This window comes from Pterocles gutturalis, unplaced genomic scaffold (assembly GCF_000699245.1).
Source record: "Pterocles gutturalis isolate BGI_N339 unplaced genomic scaffold, ASM69924v1 scaffold12262, whole genome shotgun sequence".
NCBI lineage: Eukaryota > Metazoa > Chordata > Aves > Pterocliformes > Pteroclidae > Pterocles > Pterocles gutturalis.
In genome coordinates, this window is record NW_010112948.1 from 78,797 (window position 1) to 92,527 (window position 13,731).

A 13,731-nucleotide genomic window follows, 5' to 3' on the forward strand; every position below is an offset into this window, starting at 1 on the left:
TGCCTATAAGAGCTTCTGTCTGTAAGAGCTTCTGTCTATAATTGGTGGGTAAAAAAAATAAAATTAAAATAATCTATATAATATGCTATTAATACAACAAAACAATCCAGAGTGCAGTTTCCTGGGATGTATTGGTATGTTGATAAATAATACTTATATTTCTGTGTTCACCGCATGGTCACCCCAGCATTGGGAGCTTTCTGAAACACTGTGCCTGGTAATTCTTTCACACAGGCCAGGAGTCGGGAGTGGTTCTACTGGGAGAAGCAGAGTGGATTGGTACAGGTGATCTAAAATGAGTTTAAGTGGGTGGAAAGATCTAAGGAGTTGGTATGGTAGAAGCAGCAGGGGCTGTCTAATTACATTAATCTCATTCTTGTCCTAAAGCAATGACCACTAATAATGCAGTGGAGCAAGGGTTTAGAAAGTGCCCCTGTAGTTCTGAAACTCTCCCAGGCAGAAAAAGATGACTTTTCTCATTGCTCACCACAGCCATGCACCTGTTTGGCCTAAACTGGCACCTGCAGCCGATGGAAGGGCAGATGTATGAAATCACGGAAGACACAGCCAGCAGTTGGCCAGTGCCAACGGACGTCTCCTTATATCCTTCGGGGGGCACAGGGTTAGAGTTACCTGACAGGAAAGGCAAAGGAACCAGTGAAGGTATGGTGGTGTGTGTCCATGTTGTGAGTCTTCTGTCTACCTCTGAACTCCAGCCATCTAATCTCATGTTCCATTACCTTCAATGCTGCCATCATCAGGTGCTTTTTCCAATCTTTCACATCTAGAACTAGTAGTCGTTGGTCTTGTTTCCATATGTTGCTAAGTTTCATCTCCTTCTGATGTCCACTAATGCGATAAAACTGTGTGTAACCCTCACCACGCACCTAAAGCATTCTCAGGGTGAACCATCTGTACCATATCTCACACGCTATGGAAAGCTGTCATGAAAACCCTGCCTCCAGTGGCTGTTTTCATGGGAAAAAAATGTATCTTGAAAATTAATTGATTCCTGGAGCATTGGATCAAGCTTTCTCTACAGCAGTACAAAAATGAGTTTACCTACTCGTTGCCACCTAGTACCAAATGTTTGGAGAAGGAAAATATTTGCTAAGAGCTATTACACTGTGAGTTTTGGCACTCCAGAGTTGGATGTCTTGTTGCAAAAGCAGCCGGATAAAAGCAGCCTATTCTCCACAAAGCGTCGCGATGTCCACAGCTTGGAATTGTAACTGGAACTAGAAGCAACTGGTGGGTCATCAATTCAGCAGTGCATTATCCAGCAGCTTTACATCTTGCAGTGCTTTGTATAGAGGCAGCACTGTAAGCTCCACAAAGGAGAGGTGTTGTCCCTCTCAAGACATTGCTGGAGAAACGAGAAATTCAAATTTTCAGAAATCTCTTTCTTTGTGGGTCAAGCTTCTTTAGACGAGGTTAACAGATTCCAGTGAAATTGAAGTCATTGGCTATTTTTGCTAGTTATTCTGGAGGAGGAAGTTTTGTGGGTAGGAGATAAGAAGTATGCTACTGTTCTGGCAACTCATGGACTTCAGAAGTTTCCACGGAGTTCCCTAGACTTTGGCTGAGAGCCTGTGTTTACATATTTATTTAAATTACTTGTAGTATTTTTTCTTTAAGAGCTTATCTGTCTTTATTAGTTCAAATAAAGGTCATAATTATGTGTGTTTCTTAAAACACTGTATTTACTGGCAGCTGATGGCTGACAGCAAGTTGCTACAAGGAAAAATCTCAGCAAACCTCACTAGACTTGCTGTTGTATTCAAAAAAACTTCATGACAGATCCTTTTCTTTTTCCTTCTAACTTGCCATATGTTTCCTTTTTGAAACATCTAGTTTTGATCTGTCCGTTTCCTTTTACAAGTCAAAATGAAAATAAATGGCTGCATCCAAACCTGCCATCCAAGTCAAAGACCTCCACTTGATTTCTTTTTCTGCCATGCTTCCAGTGATATCAGCTGAAGTTTGAATTGCTGACAAAAAGCTCTGTTAAAAGAGAGATCTGGGAAATACCCTACTTATATCCTTAGGAGACCCCTCTTCGTATAGATCTTAGGGAATCTGTAGGCTTCAGAGGAGAGTATCTTGTCCTGTCTAAAAACCACACCAGCACACCATGTTTGTTGCAGGAGTAACACTGCCCAGCCTTAAAATGGGTCTCTCTCCCCATCAGGTGACTCCGCAACTAATCCTGGACTAGGAGTGTTGCCTGGCTGCTGTTCTAAACCAGAATGCATATGATTTAAATTTATCTTAAAAAGGATTGAAATGGTATATTTTAAAGTCTTGATCACAATGAAATAGGCTAGAATGTGTTAAAACATCCTTCCAGCTGATGTGAATGAATGTCTTGCCAATTCTCAGTAATAGCAATTTCTTCTCATCCGTGGCTGTGTGCTCCAGCACAGCATTACCCGTGTTTAAGCCAATCCTTGTTTAGCAAAGCACCTAATCACATGCCTACATTTAAGCGTGTAATTAACTGTGATTGAAGTTAGAGGAATGTAAGTGTGTTCTGAAGTGTTTTGATGAGTCAGGGTACCTTGCTATCAAAAATACAAACAGATTCAGCACGGGCTGAAATGAAATAGTTCATTCTGATATCCAAATAAATTAGAAAGAGTTGCTAGGGCAACTAAAAAGTTCAAGGTAATGTGTGGAAAGAGCAAAGTAATTGACAGCCCAATTAAGAGTTTAGACCTTGAGTTAATTTTAAGGAGTCAGATATTCTGATTAAAACCTAATTTCTGATTAGAAGCTGAAATGACTTTCTTATTGTACTTTATGAAATATCTAGTCCATAGAGCCTGATCCTGCTGTAGGTTAAACACTGATGAAGCACGGATGGATTCCAGGGGCTGAATTCAGCCTGGTGAAGAGAGCTTTGGACTTCTGCATCAGGATAAATATCAACCGCTGGCCACATGATGTAACAGTTCTTAGGATATCAGCTTCTGAGACATACAGCTGTCCACCAAGAGGAGAAATAAACTTTTAATTGTGTGTACAAACAATTATTTCTGCAATCACAGAAGCTTTTTTGCTTTCTGTACAGGCAGAATACATACCGTGCTCATTTTCTCCAGGTTATCTCTTGCACAGCAACATCTATGAGATTAAATTCTCACCTTCCCTGATTTACTCTGACATATAATCTTTATTAATGAACAATCAGGGTGCATATCAAATACTTCAGGTTTTCATCTGAATTTCTAGGAGTCTATAAAACATGTCAGTAGTAATCAGAGAAATATATCTTTTGTTTGAACCAAAACATGTGTTGTCTTTAGCTCTTTTTTCAATAGTATTCTGGATCTTTTCATCTTACAATAATAGAATAAGAAACTAAGCATGAAGGCATGGGAAATGTTTCCTTTAATACTGGCAGTGTGAAAGGTAATTTTTAGTATGCCAAGTAAATATTAACAATCCAGTTGATAAAGTAATCCCCTCTGGAATCAAGCTAGTTGATTTTCATTCTCCAATTGTACTCTATCAGCACAAAATGATTCGGAAAGAATGTCCATTTACCTAAGCTGCTTCTGATTATCTCTATTAATATACACTTTGACTAGAAAAGGGTAAAAAGTCAACAGATTTTCCCCCTATATTCATTTGAATGTAATAAAAAAAAAAAAAAATGAGGATCTTACAAAATTACCAGTAGCTTTTTTTCTATGAACATGTATACACCCTTGGCTTTCTAGACTGTGCAGGTATGCATAAAAATTCTGCCACGAGATAGCACAGAAATGAAACACACCATCAATTCCCTCTCCAACACTGTACTTCAGCAGCTGCCAAATCTAAATCGGGGGCTAGTCTTATTTGGACCGAAAGTTCGGATAAAAAGTTTTACATAAGAAAAAAAAAAACACAAACAAAAAAACCAAACCAACAACAACAACAAAACACAAAAACAAAACCAAAAACAAAACCGAGAGAAAAATTCTCCATGTTAGGAAGAAACATCTTCAGAGACTTATTTTCTTAACAGTGAATATAAATATAATCTCTATATGGATTTTTACAGAGACAGCTAACAATTGACATCTGTTTCTCCTGGAGAGTTTATGTTGGGATGCTATATAGAGAAGTTTAAGAAATATTATAATTAATATTGTATAATATTAAAAGAAATATTAGAATTTGAAACAATAAAATGAAAGGTTGATCTACCAATCACCTTTTCAACACAGCAAGTAAATTCTAAGGCTATTTGACTTAATTTGTGATGAGTGGGAAAAGATATTTTTGTTTTCCATTTCCCAGATGTAGGTTCTGGAATTAAAAAAATCTCATAATGTGATTTTCCTACAAAAGATTATGAAAGTTTCCCTCTTTTTGTTAGAATTGCTTGATCTATGAAACACGGAGTAATGCACTGTAACGGCACAGAGATGAGATAACAAATTTATTTGAATTTCTACAATAAATAATTAGTCCTTGTCGGTGACATGATGCTCTCTGTACTAAAGCCAAAATCCATCAGGTGACACTACTGCATACTTTTCAACCAGGCTCTCCAACCTGGTGGTTGCTTTAGGAAACAGAAGCCTCCAGTTAGTTGTCTTCTGAAAGAAGATGGATAATTGTAACACACTTTACAGATTTTATTGAAACCCAATTAAAGCCTCTCATATTTCTTAGTAGGTACTACTCAAGTGCAGGGTATGATTTCCTTCATTTTTCTCAGTCCTTTTTTTTTCTCAGGCTTTTTCTTGGACTGTAGAACAAATTTCAAACCCTGTTACCACTGTCAAGAATTAATTTAAAACAGAAACATTTTCCTTTCCCCGCTGAGGCATCGTTCGTGTTGCTGTTCTCCACTCTGCCATTCCATTCTGTGACACGTCTACCTCGCTATTACTACACTTCTCTTTGCTCATTTAATGATAACTTCTCCATCCGTGAACTTACATTCGTTCAGGATATAATGTCAGATGATTTATTCTTATCTCCAGAATGTAATTACATGCTCTCTGATGTTACAACTTAAACAAAAGGCCATTTTTCTCCAGGTTGCTCTTCCCATGTTCATGTTTTCAAACAAAACAGTTCCTGAAGCCAGGAATAACCCTGCCAGTTTTCCCCCCATAATCGTACGGATTGGCTACACAAAGTGCTCTGAAGACCTCAGGACACTATTAGACTGTTTCTCCAGATCAGTGTCAGAGATACCAGTATGATAGGATTACTTTTAGGATCTAAGGCTAATCCAAGATTTTTGTTCCTGTGTTTTGGCAGGAAAGCCCAGTAGTTTCTTTCCAGACGACAGTTTTATAGACTCTGGAGAAATTGATGTTGGCAGACGAGCTACTCAGAAGATCCCTCCTGGTATCTTTTGGAGATCTCAGGTGTTCATCGACCACCCAGTGCATCTGAAGTTCAATGTGTCTTTAGGAAAGGCCGCTCTGGTTGGCATCTATGGCAGAAAAGGCCTCCCACCATCACATACACAGGTAAGGGCACCTCTTTTAAATGAAATAATTGTTGTCATAAATTGTATGTTCTTATGGCTTATTGGTTTTAGTATTTCAGCTATTTTCTTTCAAGAATTTGTAGCATGCAGCAGTCTCGTGTATCTCCGGTCTGTCTTCCCCTTTCAGCCTCTGCCTTTCCCCTCTCGTGGTGAGAGCAGCAGGATCCGAGTCTCTCCGCCTCATGGGAGCAAGATTCACTTCTGTCATTTGTGATGAAATGTCTTGAGCCAACTCCTCACATTGTGCATGTTGACTGTCAGATTAGACTGCGATCAGCCAGGGCCCAGTAACTGGTGTATAACCAAACAAAACCAAGTTTTTACAGAAAGCCACTGGCTTACTTAAGCAGAAATTAAGAAATTACTGATTATCCTGTCGGACTAAAATGAAAGAGGTTGATTTTCTTGACACACCTTGGCAAGAGCCATGTCAATAAATCACTTTTTGGGTAAAGCTCCAAAGAACCGTCTTCTTAAATGAGGATTTTGTACATTATTTTCTCTACTTTCCATTTCAGTTTCTAAGCTGCTCTTAACCAGGTTGATTAATCCATTAGGGTGTAACTCTCACTGGCGATGCAAAGCATCTTACTCCCACTTGCATCAGGAAGTTATCAAAGTATTGCCAGGTTTACATTAATGTTGTAACTTACCCTTGCCCTCCACTATGAACTGTAATGCCTGGCAACCGACACAACTACTTGAGATTTATAGAAATGCCCTGCCTTTATTTTCTTTTTGAACAAACAAATATGTTTATTACAATCTTTCAGGGTAATACGGTGTTTTCTACAGATTAACACACCTGCAACTTATTTGTGTCAAAGAGGTATCATAAATCTACACTTTCTCTGCCTACTTTTCTGCAGAATTAAAATATTTCAATAGAATCGGCAGGTCATAAACTCCGTGACACAGTAGAGCTGTTATTGCCCATTTTTAATCAGTTTCTTTTTACAAGGAGGTTCAAACATTTGAAACTTAGAAGTCCTGTATTGTTTAAATAAAAAACTAAAGTCATGGTCACAACAATAATACTAATTGTAGATCAGAAGTCTGTGCTAACTCTTATTTTACTAGTTTATTATAATTATTAATTTCTGTTATGGAACGGGAGTTATTACATGAATGGCTTCAATTATTTAAATAGCAAATGTAAAATTTAATACCTCAGCCTCAAGCCTATTGAACTTAAAGCAAAATCTTTAAACGCATCGGGGCACTGCACCCAACCATATTTCTGTTTTAAGGAATTAAGAAGCCCGCACCAACTTCACTATTGCTGCTGGTTTTTTGTTTAGCCTCATTTTTGTTGGGATATTCTGAATGATTTGTTAGTGTCTGGACCTTTCCCATTTAAAACAGCGTGGTTGTCTGTCAGCTGAAGCCTCAGCTGAGAATGAGACGTTGAACGTGGGATGTGGCACATGCTGGGGGAGGCAGTGCACACGCTCAGAGTCCCTTTAAGTGCTGCTTTTTGCATAGCCATTAGTTGAGAGCTGCCAAGTATATTTTTTAAAAAAATCATCATCTGGACCAAAATATTGCCAAAAATAACCAGAGGGACATTTTTATTCAATCAATAAAAGTCATGGTACAGTAACAGAAACAGATCCCCAAACCCACCCTTGTTGTGAAGAAAAAGCTTCATGAAACTGCAGATATTGAAACAATATTGATGTATTACTTGTTAATATTTAATTTATCTTTGAAATTATTAATTTTCCTAGATTTATTATTTTATAAACCTTCTGTCAATTAAAACATTGTTCTCCTTCTGTATATTTTTATATGAAGTTTAATCATTAACATTTAGTCTCACCGTAGCTTAACAGCCTTAGGAGTCATTAACCAGATAACCTGTTTTCTGTGTCTCTCATTGTTAATATGTATTAAGCAAATCTCATATTTTCTCTTGCATAATCCAGAGTATCTGCTGCACCCCATAAATCTGCTGAATGAGTTTTATATTTCCAAATTCTATAAGGAATTTCATAAACAAGACTTTGGCAGAATGTATGCTTAGAGCAGTGATACAATCTCCCTGGAAGAATTTAATAAAGGGTCAAATTTTTTTCCCCAGCCTATCTAGTTGATGGCAGTAGTAAAATTCTAGCTGACAATCAGGTTTTCTTCTGTGTTAGATAATTAGATATTTCTTCTGTTTAGATAATCCATCTTCTGTAGTGTTGCCATTAACATAGTCTATTCTCTTTCAGGAACTTGAATTGATCCCAAGGCTGTAGACCCTTAGCATATATTTCTGAATTTGGTAAAATGTTAAAAGTCATATTTATCCATGATAAAACAACAAACTGTTCCAGACTGTCTTTGGGAAACTTTCTCTGCCTTTGGTGATCTGTCTTCTAGTCGAGGTTACCAACAACCATCGACACTAATAAGTCAGAATAAAATGCAAGCTCCAAACTTCTGCAGTCTTCAAAATAAAGCCTGCAGAAGCCTAAACTCGTTTACTGTTAACTAAAGGCATTTCTTCTTATTCTTTTCAACAAATCATCATAAAATTTATACAATTTTATTATGGACTATTAGATTTAATCTTTCTAGATCGAATCATTTTTTAAACTCTTTTTAACCTAGGCCAGATTTTGTTAAATCATAAATTTTAGGCATTGGCCATCAGAGCTTGTGGGAGGCATTTTTCCACTTATACAATTTGAATTTATTAACATAGTATTTCATCTGCGATTTCCTTGCTTGCAATAACTCTAATTGCATGTTACAAATCTCTGAATGTGTTAAAATGCAATAAAGCACAATCCATTTGTGGTTCAATTAATATTTACAAGTAGTAACTAGAAACTTCGCAAAGTCATCAACATCCGCAGCAGCATCTTGCAAATATTTATAAAAATAAAATTTACATTTGGCAGGAAGCCCCAAATAAGCATAACCCAGATTGGGCTGTAACAACAGCTCACTGTAGCTTGGTGCCTTGGAATTGTTTTCATCTCGCTAGGCTTTAAGGATCTACATTGAGTATGTAGCAAGAAATGGATCCTCGTAGGGCACAATCCCTGAGATAGTTCTTAGATGTCAACTTTAGGACGAGGCAGATGGTTGCTTTCTAGAAGTGTCTCTTTCTTTGACTGCGATCCAGTTGTTCTAGAAAACTAATTCAAGCTTCCACGAAGATGTCAGCACTTGGTGGGATGAACTTTACCTCTGGTGTCTGCAGTTACCTTTTAAAAACTTAATCAATCATCTTGTTCCATCATGTTCCAAAATGGAAATGGAAATATGTAGGTTTTTCTCCTACTGGTTTTAATTTCTTCAGTATGCTCAGCCAATGTGTTACTCAAACTCAACTCCACTGAGACTTTCCCAAAAACCACACAGCACCATGATCTCCTCTGTCACTGCCCATCTCGGCTGTGTCAGTCATGGCCACGCTGAGACCTGATGAGGAACCAGCCTAGGCAATAGCTTGTCCTCAGAGTGGCTACAAATATCTGGCTCACAAAGTGTCATGCAATCCAACCACTCACTAGTATCCTCTTAAACTTAAAATCACTAATTCATTATATTTTTGCAAAACAGAAAATTAATTTTTAATTATAGATTTTTAGATTTTATATTTGCATTATATTTTCAGATTTTATATCTTTATATTGTATATTGTTATCATTTGTACTTACATTATATTTTTTTCAAAATAAAAACTCTATCGCTGACAAAGCTGACTTGGGTAGACACCCAAAAGCAATGTCTTTGTAGGTGTGCCAGCTTTTACGTTCTCGAAAGCCACTTCAGCACCAAATTTGAGAGAATACTCAAATACAGCAAAAAAATGAAAGCAGGACTCAAAACTTATTTCATGTAAATAAATAATTAAAAATACAGTAATTAAAAAAGTCTAGGGACAAATTTTGTCATTTCATATGCAAGCTATGTCATTTGACAGTCTTTGAGCAAACTAGTCTAGTGGGAGGTGTCCCTGCTCATGGCAGGGGGGTTGGAACTCGATGGTCTTTAAGATCCTTTCCAACCCAAACCATTCTATGATTCTATTACTCTGTGATATATACCTTTTTTCTCAAAATGTTGTTGGAAATAAACATTTTTTTTTAACTTAGCAATGACTGCAGAGGAAGGAACCTGTCATCAAGTCCATATCTTGGTTGACTTTGAAGACCATACCAGCCAACTTAATAATGTAACAGAAGCATCCAAATTTTGCTAAAGTCAAAAGGGTTAAGAAGCCAAAATATTGTTGCCACACTCAGCCAACACTCGGCAACCATTTAGTGCAGTGACATTTACTGGTATAAAAATAAGTGGTGTTTTTTTCTGCCTGTTTTCTTCCTTCCTGCCAAAAACTACAAGCTTATTTGTCCAGCTGGATGAGAGAGGCAAAACCAAGTGAAGTTGGAATACAAAAGCTAAGTTGTGCCTCATCTGCTGGATTCTCCTTGCAAGATCTCCTGTTCATCTAAATAAATGATAGAAGTCAGATTAGATAAGGTTCACTTAATATTTCTGATGTCTGCTAGGCTTGTATCTGACTCATCCCATTAACATAAGACAAAATACAATTATTGCAGAAAGTCAGTGGAAAGTTATTTAAATAGGGAAATAAAGGGTGTTGCAATACTAGTGGAAAATCAAAGCAGTTGTTCAGCAAAAGTTACCCTGGCAAAAAAATCAATATGTCCTTTTGAGGGAAACTCCCAAAAGCCACCCCCGAAATGGGACTTCTATATATTACTTTATATCTTTTCTGTCTTCATCTTCTACAACCTTTTAACCACTTTTGCTATTGCTTTAAGATAAAACCCTTGTTGGCTGAGCAAAATACTTCTGCAAAACCTCTACCAGGATTTACTTACAAATACCTCTTATCTTTTTCTTGGTGACCAATAGCAATTCTGGCAAATAACTCATTTAGGCTAGATACAGTTTTCTGCATATTTTCCTTCTTATCGAAGACACAAAGAAGCTGACAAATAAGCTTCTTATCATCATACTTACAGTGCAATTTAGGCATGGTCCCTGGACTTTATATTTCCCTTGTTTCTGCAGAATGAGAACACGTCGGTAGGGTCAATATGCCCCAAGTCATATTCTAAATAAAGATGATTTCTTGATTCACGCAATTACAGAAGAGTACATTCATATACTAGCTATTTCCAAAATGGTTACTTGCAGGTAGTCCAGGAACATACTTGAGTTAGCAGAGAAAATCCTGTTTATGATGCTTCTGTAGACCCAGAGCAAGAGACTAAGCTTGAGGAAACCTGAAATACACAAACGACTTTCTTTTCTTGTGTTTCAGTTTGACTTTGTTGAGCTCCTTGATGGAAGACGTCTACTGACACAGGAGGCAAGAAGCTTAGAAGGACCTCAGCGGCAACACAGAGCTTTTGTGCCCTTGTCCAGCCATGAGACAGGGTTTATCCAGTATTTAGATTCAGGAATATGGCATTTAGCCTTCTACAATGATGGCAAAGAATCGGAAGTGGTTTCTTTTCTTACTACTGCTATTGGTAAGGATTTCCTGTATTATTCCTGAACTCATAAATATGCCTCGAGGCCAGGTATTAATGCACATACTCAAATTGCATGGTGGCTTTGTGTGGTTTCGGAGAGAATGCTTGTAGGGGATTGTATTTAGCAACAAGCTGAACACCATTAGGCTCTAAATATCTGATAAATACTTTGTAGGACTTTTTAGTACCTATATCCGTATTGAGATTCTGCCCAGTGCCAAAGGTGCATTACAAGCTTGAAATTCCCTGCTTCATTTTCTTCCTTTAGTCTTTTTATTTCATTTTCTTGTTTGTTTAGGTTTTTTGTTTTTTTTTCTTTTTCTGGAGCAGTGGTATAGTAATGATTGAAGAGCACACGGCAGCACCATGCAACAGCTTTGTGTGAAGACAGTCCTGCCTTTGAGCGCCGTCAGTATTACCCAAGCTGGAGTTCAGGCAGAGTATTGGGGTTAAAACTCCAAAAAAGAGCACTGCAGGGCTTGGTAGTAGGAACCACAACAACAGGAACGTCTGTTTCTATTTCCTAACAGAAAGAAGCTTAGCTTTCTTAAGAACAAATTAACTAAACAGGTCTCTCAGTTTCTCTGGCAGTAAGTGCCCTGCCAGTTCAGCGCACAGACGCCGATTTGTTGCTGTCCAAGGAGGAAAAGGATGCTTCCCGTGGGCTGCCTGACAGCCTAGCATTCTTCCTCCACCCTGTAAATATCAGAATCTGTTTCTGATTCAATGATATTTAATTTTAAATTTGACTGACCTGATGAAACTCTTCATATACCCAAATTCATTTGGTTGTAATTTAAAGATTGGTCCATAAAACTAGCACTCAGCTTTCTTCTAGCCACAGTGATTGTTTAATGGACTTTTTTTCTTTGCTGAAAAAAGCAGTCTCACTCCAAAGCTGCCATTAATCCCTCTCCCAGAAGAGACATTGGTGTTGAGTCTCAGCTGTCTGCAATAGTTACCTAAGAGCTATGGGCTGTAATTTGTCTTGGCAGGTTAATTAAAAGTTTAGGTCTTATTAAAGCAAGGTCATTAAGATCCCAATATTCCGTTTTAGCGCTAAAGTTTATCTAATGCAGAAGTGGAAACACCGCTATAATACTCTGTGTTATATTTAAACCCTGGAAATGCACATGTTCAATCCTCCTCGCAGTTAAGCAACACCAGAAATAGGTACATGTTAGCTTATGAAATTTAAGTCTTGCTCTACAGAATGCGGATTTACTTTCATTTAGTTTACTTTAGCAATTTGAGTTTTTGCTTACACTGACCACCTTCTGCCCAGAAGGACCTTCAGGTATTCCTCTGAAAGCAAGTTTTTTTTTTTTGCCTTGTCTGAGAATTTCTTTGGTAAGGCTCTCACAGCGGAAAACACTTTTAAAGCACAGTCACTAGTTGTTCTTGTTTTCAAAGTGACGCTAAGTGTTCCAGCCAGAATTTTCTCCTGGCCTCATTGCACTAACACAGGCAGGGGGAAAAAAAAGGGACAAAACATACTTAAATTGCCTTTGAACAGTAGGGGAATGGTGTGGGTGAGAAGCGTGTCAGACTGTCTTTAAAACAATCCTATTTTTATTTTTTTTTTATACTCATGACCACAAGATAAGCATAACAGTCCATGATGTGTAGTCCATAATATATTCTGTGTATCCCCACTTGACCTTGAATCGTTCCGTGTTTCAGTACAAGCAAGTTTTATTTTGCTCTACAAGAGAGAGTTTTGCCCCATATGTTGGAGTCACTTTGCCCGCTGGCAGCTGTGTATCAACACAAAGCTACAGTGTACAGGAAAGACTGTTTAGGTACAAGCTATGAACTTGAGATACTTGCTATAAGTAAAAATTTTAGACAGGGAGATGTGGCTTCTTGGCTAGAATTTAGCCAGAGAAGTGCAGCATTTTTATAAGTACCGTTAAAAATTGTAATAGCCTTTACAAGTTGATACCTTTCTTCTTAGTCTAGATTTTAACAGATGGTTTAAAAAAAAAAATTGAGGCAGGTGTTTTGTGTAAATGTACTGTAATGCTTCAGAACTTTTCTAGTGTGTTCATGAGGTCTGGCAAGACGTGGTTGCTAGATTTTAAGTCTATAAATACTGTAGTACTGTAGTGTTATAATTCTTGTTGGTGCCAGAGTAAAGAGGATACAGCAACCTGACACAGTGTTTATGAACCAGGGTGTAAAACGGCAATGCCAAACAAATAAATCAAGTCACACGTGATGGGAGCCTTAGATCTATCTGTGTGGGGTGAGGAACCTGCGGAGGAGTTGTGTTGACTGTCAGAGGCAAGCTGCCATTTAATTTGATTTCTGTGTCAGGAGCACGTAGAAAAATCTCCCTTTATTATTGCACTGACGTAGGGCTTACAGCGAGAGTGTGTTTGAGAAGTCTAGCTGTGAGGCAGGAAGAAGTAGGATCTGGTGATCTGAGAAGAGCAGCAGCCTGGAACTCCTGAATTCGGATTGATGTGTTAATTCTGACCCAGCCTGGGCTCATGCTTCAGCTGAGGAGAGCGACATTTCCCCAGAGATGCTGCGAGGGTGATAGAACTGCTGGGAAAACACGTTAAGCATTAATTAATAATCACAGTTAATAGTAGAAAGCACAAAACTGGTAATGGTGAGCATCATGATAAGTTCATAAAGCCAAACTGTGCAGTTATTCCTTCAGGCAAGCCTCCTCTGTGAGTGAGGACTCACCTGAGTAAAGGACATTGGCTT

General features: G+C 37.9%; 1 protein-coding gene across 1 annotated transcript in view; it reads left to right on the forward strand.

Annotated features, from left to right (window-relative positions):
* Nucleotides 1–11,007, forward strand: part of LOC104462353 (teneurin-4-like) — a gene marked incomplete at both ends in the record, with an annotated part of 39,336 nt that extends 28,329 nt beyond the window's left edge. Inside the window, 3 exons of the mRNA XM_010074265.1 lie at nt 493–663; nt 5,266–5,480; nt 10,797–11,007. Coding sequence (XP_010072567.1) covers nt 493–663; nt 5,266–5,480; nt 10,797–11,007 — 597 coding nt within the window. The remainder of the gene's footprint in view (nt 1–492; nt 664–5,265; nt 5,481–10,796) is intronic.
* Between the last annotated feature and the right edge of the window lie 2,724 nt (nt 11,008–13,731).